General features: G+C 36.4%; 1 protein-coding gene across 5 annotated transcripts in view; it reads right to left on the bottom strand.

Annotated features, from left to right (window-relative positions):
* Positions 1–20,698, bottom strand: part of MAP2K4 (mitogen-activated protein kinase kinase 4) — a 272,193-nt gene that overhangs the window by 190,841 nt on the left and 60,654 nt on the right. For all 5 annotated transcript variants that reach the window (XM_027850071.1, XM_027850075.1, XM_027850073.1 and 2 more), the window contains one exon: positions 7,745–7,841. In XM_027850071.1, the coding sequence (XP_027705872.1) occupies positions 7,745–7,841 (97 nt within the window). The remainder of the gene's footprint in view (positions 1–7,744; positions 7,842–20,698) is intronic.

Genomic DNA, 20,698 nt, shown 5'->3' with positions numbered 1-20,698 from the left:
GTATGAATGCAATGGATCCAAAGAGTGGATGTTGACATCAACCTCTTCTCATCCTAAAGGGAGGCGATCCAGCAATCAGTGTTTGGTTCTATTTTGTTAAATATTTTTTTGAAGACTTGAATGAAGACATAGGTGAAATGTTTATCAAATCTGCAGATAACACAAAGCAGAATGAGACAGCTACGACTCTAAGTGACAGAATCAGTCAGTATATTTATTAAGTACCTCTCACAAAAAAAAAAAAAAGAACAAAAAGACAAAAACCAGTCCTTATTCTCAAGGAACTCACAGTCTAATGGGAGAGACAATATACTAATAAATATATGCCAACAAGATACAGACAGGGTAAGTTGGGGCACCAGCACAAAGGGGGATCAGGAAAGTAGAAAGTGGAGTTTTACTTAGGGAAGCCATGAAACAGATGAAGAGGGAAAGAATTTCAAACAGTAGTAAAAGTGCACCAAGTTAGGAGATGTGTTAGGGAAAGAAAAGCAAGGAGGTCAGTATAACTGTACTGAAGAGCATACGGAGGAAATTAAAGTATAAGAAGATAAGAAGAGCTACACTCTTTTCCCTTCACCATTCTGACCTCTTTGTGAACCAGTTCAACTCAACACTGTCTACTTCTCCAGTCCCTAGCCCCTTTATTCTTTGAAGATCTTGCCCTTCCAAACCCCCAGCCTTAGATTTACTACCACCATTTACTGCCTTCACTCATAACTCACATACTGCTGAGTTAAGTCAGAGAAAACCACAAATCTGAGCTGAGTTCACAATTTACAAATTTATGTTTACATTATCTCAACTGGACCGTTATTGAAGCAAGGCAATCTTTTTACACCTCCCTAATCTATTCACTGAGGACAGCTAGGTGGCACTATGGACTGAGCACCAGGCCTGAAGTCAGGAAGACTCCTTTTCCTGAGTTCAAGTCCTGTCTCAGACACTTACTAGCTATTGGGCAAGTCACTTACCCCTATTTGCCTCAGTTCATCATCTATAAAATGAGCTGGAGAAGGAAACAGCAATAGCAATAGTCTCTTTGCCAAGAAAACCTCAAATAGGGTCACAAAGAGTCAGACATGACTAAAACGATTGAACAATAAATCTCTTCACTACTCCACTCACTATGGCACCTTTTCCAAACATTTTCATCCTTCCTCAAAGCTCCCATGGCTCACCCTCCTTCCACCCCAACAGCTGAGAAAACTGCTTCAATTTCGTTTTTAAAATAGGGGATATTAATCCAGAGCACTCTCTTCTTCCCTCCTCTTCATCTCAAATCTCCTCCTTTACTACTGTTTCACATGAAGAGGTGGCCCTTCTGCTTGCCAAATCAAACACCTCTCCGTGCACAAGTGATCCTGTTCCATCCTGTTTTCTTCAGCAGACTGCCCCCTCTATCTCCATACTGTCTCACTAATCTTCAGTCTCTCCCTGTCTACTTCCCTATTGTCTATAGGCATACCTGTTTCCCCCATCCTCAAAAAAAAAAGTCCATTTAATCCATCCATTTCTGATAGCTATTGTCCTCTATCTCTCTTTCCATCTGTGACTAAATTCCTTGAGAAGGAATGTACTTTCTTCTTAATGCTTTCTAGTATGATTTTTCACTTCAACATTCAACTGAACAAACTCTCTCTGAAGTTACCAATGATCTCTTAAACGCCAAACCTTTTCTCAGTCCTCATCCTACTTGATCCCTCTGCAGTCTCTGACAGTGTTGATCATCCTCTTCTCAACATTCTCTTTTCTTGGGGTTTTTCTGACATTGTTTTCTTCTGGTTCCTATCCTATCTATTTGACCACTTTGTAGTCTTTGCTGGGTATACCTTCTAACTGTGGGTATCTGTCCTGGGCCCTCTTCTCTTTTCCTTTTATACTATTTTACTTGGTGATTTCATCAGTTCTCATGAGGATTCAATTATCATTTCTATTGCAAGTGACTCATATCTATTTGTCTAGCCTTAACCTCTCTGCAGACCTCCAGTCTCACATCTCCACCTACCTTTAAGACATCTTAAATGCATCATGTCCAAGATTGAATTCATTATGTTTTCCTCAAAACTCTCCTCTCTTCCTAACTTTCCTATTACTGTTGAGGAGACCACTATTCTCTCAGTCACCCAGGCTCCCAATGTACATGTCTTCCTCAACTCCTCACTCTCTCTTACCTCCAAATCCAATTAATCATCAAATCCTATTATTTTACCTCCATAACACATGATACTAATCACCATGGTGCAGCCCTCATCATCTTGTACCTGAACTATTATAACAGCCTGCTGCTTGGCCTCCATGCCTTGTCTCTCTCCTCTCCTGCACATTCTTCACTCTCCCTGTCAAACTGACCTCCCTACTCAATAAACCCCAATGACTACCTATTACCTCTACAATAAATTATAAAATTCTCTGGTTTTTAAAGCTCTTCATAACCTGGGCCCCATCTAGTTTTCCAGTCTTTTTATACCATATTCTTTTCCACATACTGTGCAATCAAGGGAAAGGGGCCTTTTTGCTGTTCCTTGCACAAAACATTCCATCTCTAGACTTCAAACATTTTCACTGGATGTCCCCTCCCAGGTCTAAAATACTCTCTCATTCTCATTTCTGCCTTCTAGATTTTCTAGAAGTCTTCAAGTCGCAGCTAAAGTCTAACTTCTACAAAAAGATTTTCCATGTCCTCCTTCATTTTATTGATACTTTGTCAGTATCAGAGAAACTTACTAGATATATAATCAAGCTTTTGTAGCCTCTTTGATTCTCAGTTTCTGCATCAATAAAATGGGGATCTACCTATCTCATAGAAATGTTGTAAGAAAAATGTTTGCCAATCTTGAAGTGTTCAAAAATCTTAATTACTATTATATCATTATTACTACCTGTTACTTGAGCCTGAGGCTCATTCTTTTTAATGTTCTAAATGACAGCAAATCATACTCCTTTGACTGTGGATTTGATTTTTTTTTTAAAAGTCATATCTTACTACATATAGCATAGATTTACATTATTAGAAATTATCTAGACAAGAGATTCTTAACCTGAGGTTGTTAAGCTTGTTTTATAAATATTTTGATGAACTTATTTTAATGTAATTGGTTTCCTTTATAATCCTATGTATTTTATTGTATGCTTTTAAAAACACTATTCTAAGCAGGGGTCCAAAGGCTTCACCAGACTGCCCAAGAGGTCCATGACACAAAAAAGGTTAAGAATCCCTAATCTAAATCAGTCTGCTCATTGTATCCAGGAGGAAATAAGAAGATATACCAAAAAAAATAAACAATTTGCCAAAGGCTATACACGTAGCAACAGAGCTTTCAAAGAGCTTTGAGCCGTAGTCACAGTACTCAAATGTGAGACCTTCTGCAAGACTCTTAATATCTCTGGACCTTACTTTCCTCATCTATAAAATGACAGAGTTGGATGAAATGACATTCTATGCCATGAAACAGAGATGAAGAAGGAAAGAATTCTAGGCATGGGGGACAACCAGAGAAAATGTAGAGATATTAATGTGATAACCTGGTTTCTCTAAGGAATTCTTTTTCTTTTTTTTTTTTCCTCATATGATAGTTGTAGAAAACAAACGCCTGATTACTAGACTCAACAGACACTGCTCTAGACCTGTCTCTTCCAACCCAAAATAATCTGTATGGCATCAAAACATGAGTAGACTCCCAAGGAGAGAGGTTGATGTGAAAGACAACCTCTGCTAATTCTATGGCGGACATTTCCTGTGTGTCTTGAGGTCCTACCCCCTCTCCATTTCAGAATGAACCAGGATGCCATCATAGGGGTCTGTGACAGTATCTACCAGCTAAGACATGGCTCAACGGTTAATTCAATTTTGGGGCTTTTTCATGAGGGATGCCAAGCAGAAACTGGTTGGCAAAACCCACTGTGTAGCCCAGATCAGGAAAATAACTAGTATTTACGTAGTACTTTCACATTTGCCAAGCACTTTATATTCATTATCTCACTTAATCTTCACAACAATCCTGCAATGTAGGTACTATCATCCCCATTTTATACATTAGCAAACTGAGGCTAAGAGAGGTTAGGTGACTTGCCCAGGATCATAATGCTGGTGAACAAGATTCAAATTCAGTTCTTGATTTAACACTAGGCGTGAGATAACTATGTGCTATTGCTACAGATCTCTTTTGTTGTTGTTGCTATTGTTTGTTTTTTAATAAAATTCACTTAACTCTACAAATGCAGGTCCTTCACATGATCACTTCGAGGACCTTATGTAGATGAGACACAAGTATATAAAGAGGTACACTTACATACTTGTGCTGTTTATTTCAGTTTCCCAACTACTCATCTATGGACAGGTACAAATCCATAGTATGTTTTGCAAAGAACTTTTATTATCAAGGGTCATTACTCCTTGAAAATTATTTTTTAAAGTGATTCCTCCTTCTACCCTGGGTACCACTTACTCCTGAGCTAATAAAAGCTAAGACTGCAAAAAATAATTTTCATAGTCTTAATTCTAATATTTTGGGGGTTAACAAGTTGCAAAATCCTGTTACAAATACAATATGGACCCACATGAGTATACTTGACCACTTTTTCAAATCTTAGGCAAGTCAACTAACCTGTCTTGGTCTCTTTCCTTGTGTGTAAAATGAAGCAGATGTATGGCTAAGGTCCCTTTCAAACTACAAATCTAAGACCTCAGACTAAAAGTAAAATATTGTATTACAATTTGGTAAGAATAAAATGGCTATTTTCCCAATGTAAAGAACACTATTTAATTGGAAATGTATAACCCCCTATTTCTAGAGCTCATGAGTGACTTCCCAGTCACACCTAACTGGATTTAATAGAATATCAAGTTCACAAGAAAGATATACTTGCCAACAATCAGTTCCTGGAGGCAAAGAGTGAGAGTGGCCAAAAGAAGAAAATACTTGTAATAACACTCCTATGAATGATAATACGGTATAGCAGAAAAAGTATTGAACATGAAGTCAAAGGAATTATGATAGCAAGTCATTTAAACCTCTCTGAGCCTAAGTTTTCTGCTCTGTAAAATTGGAACAATAATAATACTCAAACAACTTAGGACTCTGGGTTATCATGATGAGTTTACAAACCTTAAAAACCTATGCAAGTGTGAGTGATCACTATCTAGGAAATGTTCTATCACTAGAGTATATGGGCAGAGCTAAACTGACATCAAGAAGAGCAATGATTTCTGGAATTGTTCATGTAATTCTAGGAAACTCAAAATATCCTGAATCAACGAGGAAAGAAAATACTCCAACATCTAGGAGAATTCATTTACAAAGGTCTTCCCCATCATCCACATTTTCTTTGGTTCTCTGGAGCAAACAGTGGTTGGAGTCAATCTTCCCCACACTGCCATTTACAATTTTTCTGTACAACTTCTGCAGTCAAAGTAATACAACAAAGCAATTTCCATGTCCTGGATGAAAATTCATACTAACACTGTTTTGTAAATACGGACAAATAAATTGTGTGGAATTAAAAAAAATTAGAAGGACACATGCAACTATTCCTTAATGATTCAGCAAATAATCTGTTTTAACAAAAATGTATCCTTTTTGGTGTGGTGCTCATTTACCATTTGGTGTGGTAATGGGATTTGAGTTTAAATTTCAGATTTGTAAGGACCATGTATATGCATAAATTGGACTTTTTATGATAGGAAAGGGGAAGGCAGTAATATTTAAAGAGCATTCCATAGATTTTTTCCTACACAGACTTTTGGATAAGATGAATATCCTCATCCTGACCGCCTACGTAAGAGCATCTCCATGCCCTGCCATAATCTATTATTAGAAGTTAAAATTTGATTACAATGATAGGGACCTCTAAATGTCTTATTGCTAGGCAGAGGTACACAACAAGTAGTATGACAGCTACCAACCAAGAACCAACAGAAAATTTCCAAAACAATAGTGAAAGATTGCCCTCAAATCCCTGAAATATTTTAAAAGTTATAATAAATTTATAACACTTGATTTCTAATGTAATCTGCATTTGTGGAAGGAGTGCCCCACAATAATGAAATTACAAATCCTTTACAAATGAAATGAAATTAAAATATTTTACTGTGATCTCGATAACAGATGACCTGAAAGTGTTTACACTTTCCAGGCTTGTTTATTTTTTTAAACTCTGTAAATAAAAACATCTCCTTCTGCTCAACACGTCTTCCTTTAACAGTAACTTGATACGGTCTTGAAGATGGAGTGAATACCACATGTTTAAAACAAATTAAAATCTTAATAAATAAACAATACATCTACATGTTAAAAGAGGTTTGGGTACATGGTTCCTATTGGTATTTTTTTTTTTTTTTACCATGACACTTATTACTTGCTTACAGTTATCTCAGGAGTAGTTCCAACTAATTCCAGTTAACTCATGATCATAAGAAACTCTAAATCTCCAGTATATCTCACTCTGGGTCCATTCCTACCACCAAACTCACTCGAAAGACTAATATTCATCCAGGTAAACATTCACTTAGGTCTTTGGACTCCTGCCCAGTCTACTGCCTTCTATCCCAAGAAGGAAGAAAAGGTGCCAGCAATAGGCACCTAACTCCTGAATTCATGCCAAATTCATGCAGGGCCTTCAGGGTAAGCATAAGATAAAGATAAAGAAAAGAAACAAATTGATGAAAAATGCTAACAGGCAAAAGGGAAAGGACAGGAAAGAAAGGGGGAAAAAAAACACACTGGCAGCAAATTGTGAGTGAGGAATAAGATTCAAAAGAAGTAGAAACTAATATAAGAAAAGCAAGTTGTAGAGCATCTGTAAAGAAAGATAAATAGAAACCCAATCCTAACAACATCGAAATTCAATATTACCTTATTTTTGTAATATAAATTTCATTAAACAAACATTTATTGTCTACTATACATTACTTATTCATAGCATTCAAACACATGGAATACAATCATGCTTGTTACATAAACACATAGGACTACTTTTGTAGTACTTCCTTCAAGGGTAAGCAGAGTGCCTAGGAGGTTTACCCCAAGAAGTAAACGTTGCAAACAATATCTATTAAGTAATATCATGTCATAGATATTAACACACGTTTCATCTATTTAATAGCGAATGAATTTTACAATTCAATTATGTAGCAAAGAAATTCATTATCCCACTAGGAATTAAATGAGTAACTCCATCAAAAATCAAACTAAAATTGTCTGTGACATTAGCTCAATAACAGATTTTTAATAAAATGCTACAGAACTATATCAATCACATTTCATTCACTGAACATCAACACATGTGGATATGACCTCATTTCAGTAATAGTCACATGGAAAAAAAGTAATCTTAAAGGAAAATTATCTTACAAAACATGAGGGTATATTAGGCTATCAAAGGGGAGACTAGGAGAGAAAGTAATCTGTGGAGAGCTGTGGATAACTTTTCTGTATGACTTTGAATATAAATGATAGACTTTACTATACATATAGTTCAGAAACTATAAAGATACGGGCTACTGGTAGGAACAAGCAGAATTATCCTTAATCTTTCTGTTCATTTCCCCCACTTAAAGTTACTAAAATCAATCTACAAAATACTATAGTATTACAAGTATACATGATTCACATTTGGATTAAAATAGCAGTATAATAGATGGCTGATAAGACTACCCCTGCCTTCAGAAAACCTCTACTATATAACTTTAGAATCCTTACTGAAGTTAGGCATTTACTTTCATTTATAAGGAAAATATACTTACATGTGTGGGTTTTGAACTCCTGAAGGATTCAAGGTAAATCGTGCTGTAGATTTGAAAGGTGGATTTGCAAAATTCAGCTTCAGTGCTTTACGTTTACCTAGAAAATGCAAATAAGAAATAAAATTGTGTACCATAAATAAAGATGGACTATTTAGAGAGCATAAGACACGCTGAGGCCCAGGAAGATAGAAGAGAAGCATTAGATGGGACAAGAAGGGGGGCAGTTGCCCCAATAAAGAGCTTATCTACGATTTTTTTTCCCCAACTGTATTTTGTTTTCAGTTCCAAACTCCCTCTACCCACTGAGAAGGCAAGAAAAACAAACCCCATTAGAATATGCAATCATTCAAGAGGGAAGAGAAGAGGGGAGGGAGGAAGGGAAAATGGAAGGAAGGAAGGAAGAGATTTAGATATGCATTCTGACTCCATCAGTTCTCTATCTGAACATTGATAGAATGCACCACAGAAAGAGTTCTTACAAATATTTTTATAAATATGGCTCCTTTGTCTCCCTCTTTGAACTGCTTGGCATGCAGACCTAGTAGCAGTACCACTGGATTAAAGGTTTAACAGCTTTCTGGGCATAGTTCCAAATTGCTTTCCAGAATGGCTGGACCAGTTTAAAGCTGTACCAATAGTGCCTTAGTGTACCTGTTTTCCCACACCTTCTCCAGCTATTGTTATTTTCTTGTCTTGTCATCATAGCCAGTCTGATGGGTATAAGATGGTATCTCAGAGTTGTTTTAATTTGCATTGCTTTAATTATTAATGATTTTAGAGCACTCTTTCATATGGCTATGGATAGCTTGGGTTTGTCCTCTGAAAACTGCCTATGTCTATTTATAAATCAAGGCTTTTATTCTTACAAATTTAACTCAGTTCTCTATATATCTCGAAATAAGACCTTTATTAGACAAACTTGCTAAAATGTTTTTTTCCCCCAATTTCCAGCTTCTCTTCTGATTTTAGCAGTACTGGTTTTCTTTGTGCAAAAACTCTTCAATTTAATATAATCAAAATTGTACATTTTCTGTTCTGTGAATCTTTCTGCCTCTTGTTTGGTCATGAACTCTTCCCTTATCTGACAGGTAATTTCTTCCATGCTCCTCTAATTTGCTTAAAATATTGTTCTTTGTATATAAATCATGTACCTATTAGGTGCTTATTTTAGTACATAGTATGAGATGTTTATCTATATTTAATTTATCCTCCCAATTTTTGTGGAGTAGTGAGTTCATAGTTGGGAATTTTAGGTTTATCAAACATTAGGTTACTGTGCTCATTTGCTTCCTGGATATTGTATACCTGATCTATTCCACTGATCTACTTCTCTATTTCCTATTGAGTACCAAATTGTTTTGACAATTACAGCTTTGTAATTTCGAGTAATTTGTAGTTTCGAGATCAGGTACTGCTAGGCCTCCTTCTTTCCCATAATTTTTCATTGTTCCCTTGATCTTCTTAACCTTTTGTTCTTCTTAATGAATTTTTGCTATTATTTTTTTCTACCTCTATAAATAAAGTTGTCCTTTGATAGTCTGATTGGTATGGCACAGAATAACTAAATTAATCTAGGTAATATTTTTGTTATATTGGCTTACCCCTAATTTTGAGCAATAACTATTACAGTTATTTAGATCTGACTTTATTTATGTAAAGAGAAGTAGATATTTTCTCTAACCCTCATAACTTCTCAAATCTCTCAAGAACAAAAATCATGCACCAAAGATAAAGAAAATCATCTGTCTCCATGATCTAGGACACCCAGAATCCAAAAGAAAGTTTAAAAAAAAAAAAAAGAATTGAAGCTTACTGATCCTAAGCTCCCTCAGCACCTCTCCTCCAACTCTCATGCTACAGGTAGCAAAAATGTACTGGCAGATCCAAGCACCTGACAAAGAAAAACCCACCCCTACACCAGGTTCCCCTCACCTCTTTTCAATGAATGCAGACCCCAGCCTTTCCCAAACAAAAGTTTGCTGCAGGACTACAACCCTGTAACACTAGTACTGCAAAGCTCTAAACTGCCAGTGATAGGGCAAACAGCACTGCAAAGAACTGTAATACTAGTGCAAGGTCAAAGAAGTGAGAACATGAGGGGGCAGCTAGGTGGCAGTGGATAGAGCACCAGGCCTAGAGTCAGGAAGACCCGAGTTCAAATCCGGCCTCAGACCAGACACTTAACACTTAACTCTTACTAGGGTCAGGTATGTGAGCCTGGGCAAGTCACTTAACCCCAAATGTCTCATAGAATGAATGAATGAATGAATGAATAAAAAAAATGTGAGAAACTGAGGGGGCAGGACAAGTTACCAGGTCAGGCAGGACATTGTGTTGGGGGGGAGGGGAAAAGGGAGGGGTTGCTGCTGTGCAGAAACCCACTAAGCCTGAGGGCAAGAACACTCCATCCAGCTGGGGCCAATTCTGACCACCCAAGAATCACTTCATCACTTGGGACAGAGACCTTGGCTAGTAAACCATGAAATGCCCAACATGGGAGGAGGCTGAAATGTTTTGAGATCCAGCCACTAAAGTAACCACCATCAGAATACTACTAGGGGAAAATGAAAAAAAATTTTAAACGACTCAAGTTACCAAAGATCTCAAGAAAAAGAAAAGTCAAAGACTGTAAATAAATGTGAATATAAAGCAACACAGAAAACATTAACAAAAAGAAATACAGCCTCCAGATCTAGTAAATAAGTTCAGGCACCTATGAATAAATATGCAAAATGGAGAAAAATGATCCAACACATGATGAAACAAAGTAATCTATGGAATTTGATGAGAACATAGAATAACAATATGCTGTTCCTGAGTGGTTTCAAAGAAAAATGAAAATTATGAGAGCAGAATTTATGGTTTGTGCAGTAAAAAGAATAGGTAGAATGTAAAAACTGAAATCTGGCAAGTCTCATCAAAGAAACAAAAGAGAACAATAGATTGAAAATGCAAATAAAGAGAAGTGAAAGACAATCTAGAAGAGAAGCAAAAACATTAAAAGAAAATATGCTCACTATGCAAACAACACATTGATCTCGAAGGTAAGGTGTGTAGAAACAACCTAGGGATTACAGGTTTTCCAGAAGAACATCACAAGACCAAAAAACCTAAATTCCAAAATACAGGAAATAACAGAAAAGAACGACCTAAGATTTGTGAACAAAGAAAGTGAGATACCAATTGAACAAATTCATAGAACAACTCTCCAGAAAAAACCCCCAAGGTTGTAAACTCCAAGATACATATTGGTTAAATTTAACAATTAAATTCAGAAACAACAATACAAGCTATGAAAAGAAAAACCAAAAGAAAGAAAACTCAAGTAACACAAAACTATTTTGCCCCTACCAGAAAAAGGAGGTAGAAATGGAATAATGTGTTCTAAAGAGTAATGGAGCTCAGGGTGCAACTGAGGGTGAAATTCCCTACAAACCTGAGCTTAATCACACATGAAAAATGATAGACGTTTAATAATAAAGAAGTATTTGAAAAGAAAACCACAAATAAAGATTTGCTTCTCAAATACTCCAAAGAAAAACACAGGAGAAGTGAATAAACACAGCAGTCAACAACTGCGATGACAATGGAGTGACAACAGAGAGACCAGTAAGAAACTTCTTTCTAAATGTACACAAGGAGGCAGAAGTGGAAGCAGAAGTTTGGTAGAGGCAACAGTGAAGAGGTGGGCCTGAGGCATTATGGACAGAACCTGGTTGACACTCTTCCTGCCATCAAACCATAAGGGTTTTGGTTGTTGTTGCCACTGCTTTTTAAATAGGACTACATTACAACATGGGAAGATACACAAAAGGGGGGGATGGGGGAGCAAGAGGATAGAGAGGAATTTGTAATGTGCTGGGGTCAAAATAGAGGCGAGCAATTAGTGAAGGTCACTCCTCTGGTCTCAGAAACAGAGGAGCTGACAGGAAAGTGGGTAAGGAGCAGGGGGCAAGAACTGAAAAGGGTGGGGAGAAGAGAGTCTTGCTTTGATGGTAGGAGGTAATGGGAACAATGCCACCTTAAAAAAGATTAAAGTAAAGTAACTAAAAAAATATAGTACTATGTTTACAGCAAATGAGGAAGGAAAATCATAACTTAAAAAAAATTAGAGACAAATGGAGGAAAATATAAATCTAATTCTCTAATTTTAAATGTAAATGGTGTAAACCAGGGGTGGGGAACCTGCGGCCCTGAGGTCATGTGTGGCCCTCTAGGTCCTCAAGTGCAGCCTTTTGACTGAATCAAAACTTCACAGAACAATTCACCTTCTGAACTGATTTCAATGAAACAAATATTTAAGTAACAATGGTGTGTTGGAAATGGCATTAGGTACTAAGAATTAAAAACAAAATACCTCTTGCATTCAAGGACCTTAGAATCTCCTTGGAGACCAAGAGACGTTTTATTTACTTAAATCCTTAACTGAAGACAAGAAATCTCAATTTCGTTCTTATTTCTGGAAGATCTTATTTCAGGTTTATTAATGAAACTTATCTACTCTCCTCATTTTACCTTCTCTTCTGACAATTTATATTTCTCCTATTTATCTATGTCCTGCAGGAAGCTTTAGGATATTCATTGCCATAGTTCCCCTGTAAAGTAAAATGGACTAGCGCTTTTTCTTAGAAGGCACTGAATCTGTTCATGAAACTAAACTGATCAGGGACCTAAGGCCCTACTCATTGATAAAGCTTCCTGACAGCCTGAATGCAAACAAAACACCACAACAAGATACACAAGGACTTCTTGGAGATTAGGGTCCTTGAGGCTTCAAAATGAGAAACCAGAAGGAAAACCAATACTGAGAAGTAATGTTCAACTTAACCAATTAAACCCTTAAGGAAAATCCTTTGCCTGTTCTGGAGTCCTTTCCCTACTCTAGGTAAACCCCTTTTTGCTAACTGCTAGAAGGGCTACTGAACTCATTTTGTTCCAGTCTAAAACCTAAATTATCCACACTGGCATGGCCAACCTTGACCTATTAGAAACTTCTATGCCAAAAATGTCTTTCCAATCTAATACTTTACTCCCCGAGTTCCAGAAAAGTGTTGAGAGACCAACTATGCTTATGTTATTTTTTACCAATCTGAGGGCCAAGCTACCTACACTTGGTTTTATTATTGTGAGAGACAATATATTTTTAGATTAGACACATCCATATTTAGTGGCTAAGTGCAATAATTCCTCAATGATCTAGCATCATCAGATAATGCTTTAATATGCACTTCAAACCTAAAACTTCTCTATCTAGAGGGGGATGTTTCTTCAAAAGTCTTTTGGAAGATTGCTGATCAGAGCTACTAACTTTCACAGCTGATTATCTTTACAATAAGCTGTTATTCTGTAGACTGTTCTCCTGGTTCTGCTCACTTCATTTTGCATCAGTTCATACAGGTCTTCCTAGGTTTTTCTAAAACTATTCCCCGTAATCATTTCTTATAGAAGAATAGTATTCCATCAGATTCATACATCAAAACTTGTTCAGCCATTCCCCATTCCTCAATATCATCCTGGTTTGCAATTCTTTGTCACCACAAAAAGAGCTGCCATAAATATTACTCTATATTTGGGTCTTTTTCCTCTTTCTCTGATCTCTTTTGGGTATAGCCCTACTAGCAGTATTCCTGAGTTAAAGGGTATGTAGAATTTAAAAGCTTTTCGGTCATATTTCCAAATTGTTTCCCAGAATGTCTGGACTAATTCAGTTCTACTAACAGTACACTGGTTTACCTATTTTCCCATATCACCTCCATCTTTTCTTTATTGTCATCTCAGCCAATCAGATGGTTGTAAGGTGATACCTCAGAATTATTTTAATTCGCATTTCTCTAATTATTAGTGATTTAGATCATTTTTTTCATACAGCTATTATTACTTTTGATCACATTCTCTGAAAACTGCTTATCCAAATGCTCTGATGATTTATAAATTAGGGAATGGCTTCATTCTTGTAGATTTGACTCAGATTTTAGAAATCAGACCTTTAAAAGAGAAACTTACTGGAAAGATTTTTTCCACAGTTTACTCATAATTTTAGCTGCATTGGTTTTACATATACAGAAACTTTTTTAATTTTATCTAATCAAAATTATCCACTTTATCTCCTGTGAACCCCTCTATCTCCTATTGGTCATGAATTCTTCTCTTATTCATCAGTTTGACAAATTATTTCTTTCATGTCCCATTAATTTCCTTCAGGTAGTATCCTTTACGACTAAATCATATACCCATCTTGAATTTATCTTGGCATATGATATGAGATGTTAGGTAATACTTAGTTTCTGCCAGACTACTTTCTAGTTTTCCCAGCAATTTTTGTCAAATATTGAGTTCTTGCCCCAACGGCTAGGATATTTAGGTTTATCAAACACTAGGTTACTGTGCTTATTTGCTTCTGCATATTATATACCTAATCTGTTCTATTGTATCACACTCTGTTTCACATGCAATACCAAACTGTATGCATGATTAAAATTTCATAATATAGTATGAAAATTGGTACAGCTAGGCAATCTTCCTTCCCTCCTTCCCTACTTTTTCTGCCATTTTTTTTATATTCTTGACCTTTTATCTATCCGGATTAATTTTGTTATTATTTTTCTCACTCTATAAAGTAATTATTTGGTAGTTAAATTGTATGGCACTGAATAAGCACATTAATTTATGTATATTGTCCATTATCACCACTATTATTCAATATCGTACTAGCTTTAGCAGTAAGAAAAACAAATTGAAGGAATTAGAATAGGCAATGAGAAAACAAAACTATCACTCTTTGTAGATGATGTTATGGTATACTTGGAGAATCCTAGAAAATCAATTAAAAAACTATTGGAAATTATTAATAACTTTAGCAAAGTTGTAGGACATAAAATAAACCCACATAAATCATCAGCATTTATATATTTTACCAACAAAGCCCAGAAGCAAGAAACAAAAAGATTTAAAATAACTGTAGGCAAGGGCATCTTCCTTAATTGGGTGTCCCCCCCTCTCCCTTGGGGGCATCCCCCTCTTCCTTGGGAGGGCTACCTTAAGCTAGGGTCTTGAGCTGCATCTCCCATAAGAGACAGAGTACCCTGCTTGATGTGGAAAAAAACTTGCCAAGAAAATGAACACAATTACAAAACAGTTTTCATACAAATAAAGTAATTCCTAAAGAATTGGAAAAATATCAACTGTTCATGGGTAGGCCAAGCTAATACAATAAAAATGACAATTCTACTTAAATTAATTTATTTATTCAGTGCCATATCAATCAAACTACCAAAAAAATTACTTTATAGAGCTAGAAAAAATAATGAAATTCACCTGAAAGAACAAAAGGTCAACAATATCAAGGGAATTAATGAAAAAAAAATGCAAAGGAAGGTAGCCTAGACATACCAGATCTAAAATTGTATTATAAAGCAGCAATCATTAAAACTATTTGGCACTGACTAAGAAACCGAGTGGCAGATCAGTGGAATAGGTTAGGTATATAAGACAGAGTAGTAAATGACTATAGTAATCTACTGCTTAATAAATCCAAACACTCCAGCTTTTAGGATAAAAACTCACTATCTGACAAAAACTGCTGGGAAAACTGGAAAACAGTATGGCAGAAACTAGGCAACATCTCACACCATATACCAAGATAAGTTCAAAATGGGTATATGATTTAGACATAAAGGGTGATACTATAAGCAAATTAGGAGAGTAAGGAATAGTTTACCTGTCAGATCTATGAAGGGAAGAACTTATGACCAAACAAGAGACAGAGAACATTGTGAAATGCACAATGGATAATTTTGATTACATTAAATTAAAAAGGTTTTACACAAACAAAACCAAGGCAACCAAGATTAGACAGAAAACAGAAAGATGGGAAACAGTTTTAACACCAAGTATTTCTGATAAAGGCCTCACTTCTCAAAATATATAAAGAACTGAGTCAAATTTATAATACAAGTCATTCACCAATTGACAAATGGTCAAAAGATATGAACAGGCAGTTTTCAAATGAAGTAATTAAAGCTCTTTACAATCATATGAAAAAATGCTCTAAATCACTATTGATTAGAGAAATGCAAATTAAAACAACTCTGAGGTACCACCTCACACTTACCAGATTGGCTAACATGACAAAACAGGACAACGATAAATGCTGGAGAAGATGTAGGAAAATTGGGACACTAATGCATTGTTGGTAGAGTTGTGCACTGACCCAACCATTCTGGAGAGCAATTTGGAACTATGCCCAAAGGCAATCAAACTGTACATACCTTCTGATCTAGAAATACCACTGCTAGGTCTATATCCCAAAGAGATCATAAAAAAGGGAAAAGAACCTACATGTACAAAAATATTTATAGCAGTTCTTCACGTGGTGGCAAAAAATCAGAAATTGAGGGGATGCCCAACAATTGGAGAATGGCTGAACAAGTTGTAGTATATGAATGTAATAGAATATTATTGTGCTGTAAGAAATAATGAGCAAGTAGATTTCAGAAAAACCTGGAAAGACTTACACAAATTGATGCTGAGTGAAGAGAGCAGAATCAGGAGAACATTGTACATGGTAACAGCAATATTTTGTGATTATCAACTATGACTCACTTAGCTCTTCTCAGAAATACAATGATCTAAGACAATTCCAAAAGCCTCATGATGGAAAATGCTATCCACATCCAGAAAAAGAACTATGGAGCCTGAATGTAGATCAAAGAATACTATTTTTCACTTTTTTTTTTTTTTTTGCTTTTCCCTTCTGTTCTGTTTCTTCTTTCACAACATGACTAATGTGGAAATATGTTTACATGATTGTACGTGTATAACCCATATTGGACTACTTGCTGTCTTGGGGAAAGAGGATGGGGGGAGGGAGCAAGGGAGAAAAATTTTGAAACTCAAAATTTTATTAAAAATGAATGTTAAAAAAATAAAGTAGTGGCTTCTGAATAATAAAAAAATGAAAGTTTTCCCTCATTGCCTATGCTTATTCCTTCAGTAGATATTTCTTATCTAACTGCTATAGCTAGCTTTCCTAGTAAAATATTGAATAGTAATGACAATCTACATTCTTGCTCCACCCTTGATCTTAATGGAAAGGTTTCTAGCTAATCCTCATTACAGATGTTTGCTCTTCATTTTGGATAGATACTATTTAAGAAAAGCTCTGCTTATTCCTGTATATTCTTGTGTTCTTAACAGAAATGAGCTATTTTGTCAAAAACTTTTTTTCTGTAATCATTCTTTAGGATTAAGTTATTTAATTTCCAATCTATTTTTAACTTTTGCTACTGAATGTAATTTTTATTGCATTATCAAAAAAAAGATTCATTTAATAGTTCTGCTTTTCTGCATTTCTCTGTGAAATTTTTATGCCTTAATACATTGTCAATTTTAGCAAAGGTGCCATTTTTATATGAGAAATCAGTATATTCCTTTCTATTCCCACTCAATATTCTCTACAGGTCTATCATATCCAACTTGTTAAAAATTCTACCCATCTCCTTAACTTCTTTGTTGTTTATTTGATGGTTAGATTTATATTTTATATGTTCAGTACTGATATTACTTCATTGTCTATAGTACTTTTCATCAAAATGTAGTTTTCCTGTTTATGTCTTCTTTTTTCTTTCTATTTTCGCTTTTCCATTGTCTGAGTGATTTCTACCCTGGCTTTTTTCACTTCAGCAGAAACGTAATAGCTTCTGCTCCACCTCTTTATTTTAACTCTATGTTAATCTTTCTGTTTCAAGTGTGTTTCTTGTAAACAACGTTGTATTGGATTCTGGTTTCAGATGCATTTTGCTATCCTCTCCTGTTTTGTGGGTGAATTCATCCCATTCATATTCACAATTATGACTGCTAACTGCAACAGTATATTTCCCTCCTTTTTCTTCTCTTTTTTACTGTGTATTCTCTTTTAAGATTCTACTTTTCTTCTAATTACTGCCTCCCTTATTCTACCTCCTTTTTATACTTCTCCCCCTGTGCTCCTTTTCCTTCCTACTGCTTTGTTGGCCAAGATGAATATCTATGTTCAATTATGTGTGTATATGTGTACTCTTCCTTCTTGGTACCAATTCAGATAAAATCAAGTGTTGCCCACTCCCCATCAAAGTTGTATAAACTCTTGCTTGTGTACCCCATTTGTGTAGGATAACTTTCCCCATTCTTCCTCTCCCTTATCATCTCCTAGTACATTCCTCTTCCCTAACCTTCAGTTCTTCTTCTGAGATAATCCAAACATAATAGAATCACACCCAGATTCTCTAATTAGACTTCCTCTAAGACTTCTGGTGATGATAAAGTTTTGAGGGGTTACAAATATTATCTCTCCTATATAAGAATGTAAACAGTTTATCCTGGTTTAGGTTCTTATGATCTCTCACTCTATCTGAATGTCAAAATTTTCTATTCAGTTCCGGTCTTTTCATCAGAAACGCTTGAAGGTCCTCTATTACAGTAAATGTCCTTCCCCCGCCCCCCAATAGGATTTTACCCAGTTTTACTGGGTAGGTTACTCTTGGTTGTAATCACAGATCCACTGACTTCTGGAATATCATATTCTAAATCCTCCATTGCTTTATAATGGTGGCTGCTAAATCTTGGGAGATCCTAACAATGGCTCCATGGAACTTGAATTCTTTCTTTTTGACTGCTTAGAATATTTTCTCCTTGACCTGGGAGCTCTGGATTTTGGCTAGATTCCTGGGAGTTTTCCATTTTCAGGTTTCTTTCAGCAGGTGACTTGGTGAATTCTTTCAATTTGTACTTTGCCCTCTGGTTCCAAGATATCTGGCCAGTTTTGAATTAGATGTCTAGGCTCCTTTTATCCCCCATGGTTTTCAGGAAAGTTCAATGAATCTTACAATATTTCTCCTTGACTTTTGTTCAGATCAGTTGATTTTCCTGTCATAGTTCATTTCCCCCCCTACTTTTCAGTCTTTTGACTTCATTTTATTATTTCTTGATATCTCATGAAGCCATTAGTTTCCATCTGGCCAAATGTAATTTTTTCCCCCCAAATCTAATTTTTAACGAGTTATTTTCTTCTGTAAGATTTTGTGCCTCTTTTATAATGCTGTTAATTCTCTTTTCATAATTCATTTTTCTTGGATAGCTCTCATTTTTTTCCTCTACTACTTTTATTTAGTTTTTCCAAAAAATTTTTTTGCTCTTTTAAAAAATCTTTTTTTTTTTAAGTCAAGCTTTTGCTTGACTTCTCGTAATTCTTGTTGGGCTTATGTCCAAGCTGCATTTTCTTTGCTTGAAGATGTTTTCAAGTCATTGTCTTCTGTATCTTTGTCTTGAGTTTCCCTGTCACCTATCATGGTCTTTATGGCTGGATTCTTTTTTTGCTTGCTCATTCTTCCAGTCTACTTCTTGACTCTGAATTTTATGTTAGTCTTCTGCTCATCTTAATTATTGAGAGGCAAGGAAGAAGGGGGATGATTTCTGGCTGCTGCTGACTACTGACCTGAGTCAGTAGCTGCTGCTACTTGAACAGCTCAGTCTAGGACCTGCAAGTTTGAAGTGCTTCCAAAGTGGTGTGACCTGGAGAGAAATCTATTCTCGGCCCTCCTGGTACGATCTCTACAAGTTCTTGACCCAGGTTTCAGTCTATTGTTTTTGTGTAGATGAGTTTCAGTGCACTGCTGCTAGACTCAGTCACCATTATCTCCCTGGGAGGTTCTGAAGATTCAAAATGACTGGATTGCTGCTTTGCTGCTTCCCCTCTGCTCCTGTACAGTACTTTTTCCAGTACAGGCTTCTGTGCTAGACTACAGGTTAAAGCTGAATCACCCTTGCGCTCCTGTGGCTCAGAGACACACAGGTAAGATTCTGGAAATTGGGCTCAGAACTCAACTAGAGCTCTGCCACTAGTTGAGGCTGCTCCTCTCAGCCCTTGATCTGTGACCTGGAACTGGGTAATGGGTGATAGAGCTGTGAGATATCTGGCACCCATTCCTGTTCCCAACACTAGTTCAGGGATCATTTGGCATCTCTTTGCACTGTGCTCCTGGCCAGTCCCATCCCAGTGTCCACAGACCTCTCCCTAAGCTATCCTGATCTGGAAAAATAACTCACTGTGACTTTTTCTTGGCCTTCTCTATCAGGATTTTGTTTTTACCAGGTTGCTGTAGAGGAGAAAATGCTGACCATCATTCCACCATTTTGACTCCACTCCTGACCTTAAACACAGTTTTAAGTAAATTCGTTTAACACATAATACATGGCAAATACCAACAGCAAAAAAGGAATGATAAACCATTTCCCCCCACTACTTTTCATTTATATGTTTCTGCCATTCTATACATTTAGATTTACATGTCCAGTGCGAAAGAGGATTATTTGCCTGTGGTCATTTGACTATACTTAAGATGTTGCTGTTTTTCATCCTTTGCTTTTGCAAGGGACCAATGACATTATGCAGTGATGTCTCGACTTGTGTGCAAATTGGATTTTTAGGTAAGGCAGAGTTCACAAAGTCATGAGCCTCTCTCTTCCTGAGTCATCAAAGTCCCATGGTAAGATGAAAGTCAAGACAACTGGCGATAGCCTGGGAATGCAGCGGATGACCTTGATGTCTTCAAAGACTGGCCAAGATCCAAGTGCTCCACAGCACCTGCTTCAGTGGCCTTCATGACCACTGGAACAAACTGTTGTCATCTAACCATTCTGCAAAGGAAATCATCACAAGCTTGGAGTAGACATCCCCAAACTCACTGACAGGTTTGAGGCCTGTTAGTTACTCTCAATCTATTTTAGTCTATCTACTGAGATGGTTCTACTGAGGTGTGACTGCTGTGCATGCTACAGCTTCTTGAAGCCACAGGTGAGAGAACTAGCACCTCTGGCATGAGGTCCTGCTGGGACCTTTTCAGGGCTGCTTATATTTAGGATAATGCAATCACTAGGCAAATACCTAAAACAGCTGAATATAAAAACAATGACTTTGAT

The sequence above is a fragment of the Vombatus ursinus genome, unplaced genomic scaffold, assembly GCF_900497805.2.
Source record: "Vombatus ursinus unplaced genomic scaffold, bare-nosed wombat genome assembly UNPS02008996.1, whole genome shotgun sequence".
Lineage (NCBI taxonomy): Eukaryota > Metazoa > Chordata > Mammalia > Diprotodontia > Vombatidae > Vombatus > Vombatus ursinus.
Note: the sequence above shows the minus strand (reverse complement) of the source record. Positions and strands in the feature narration are given on the sequence as shown.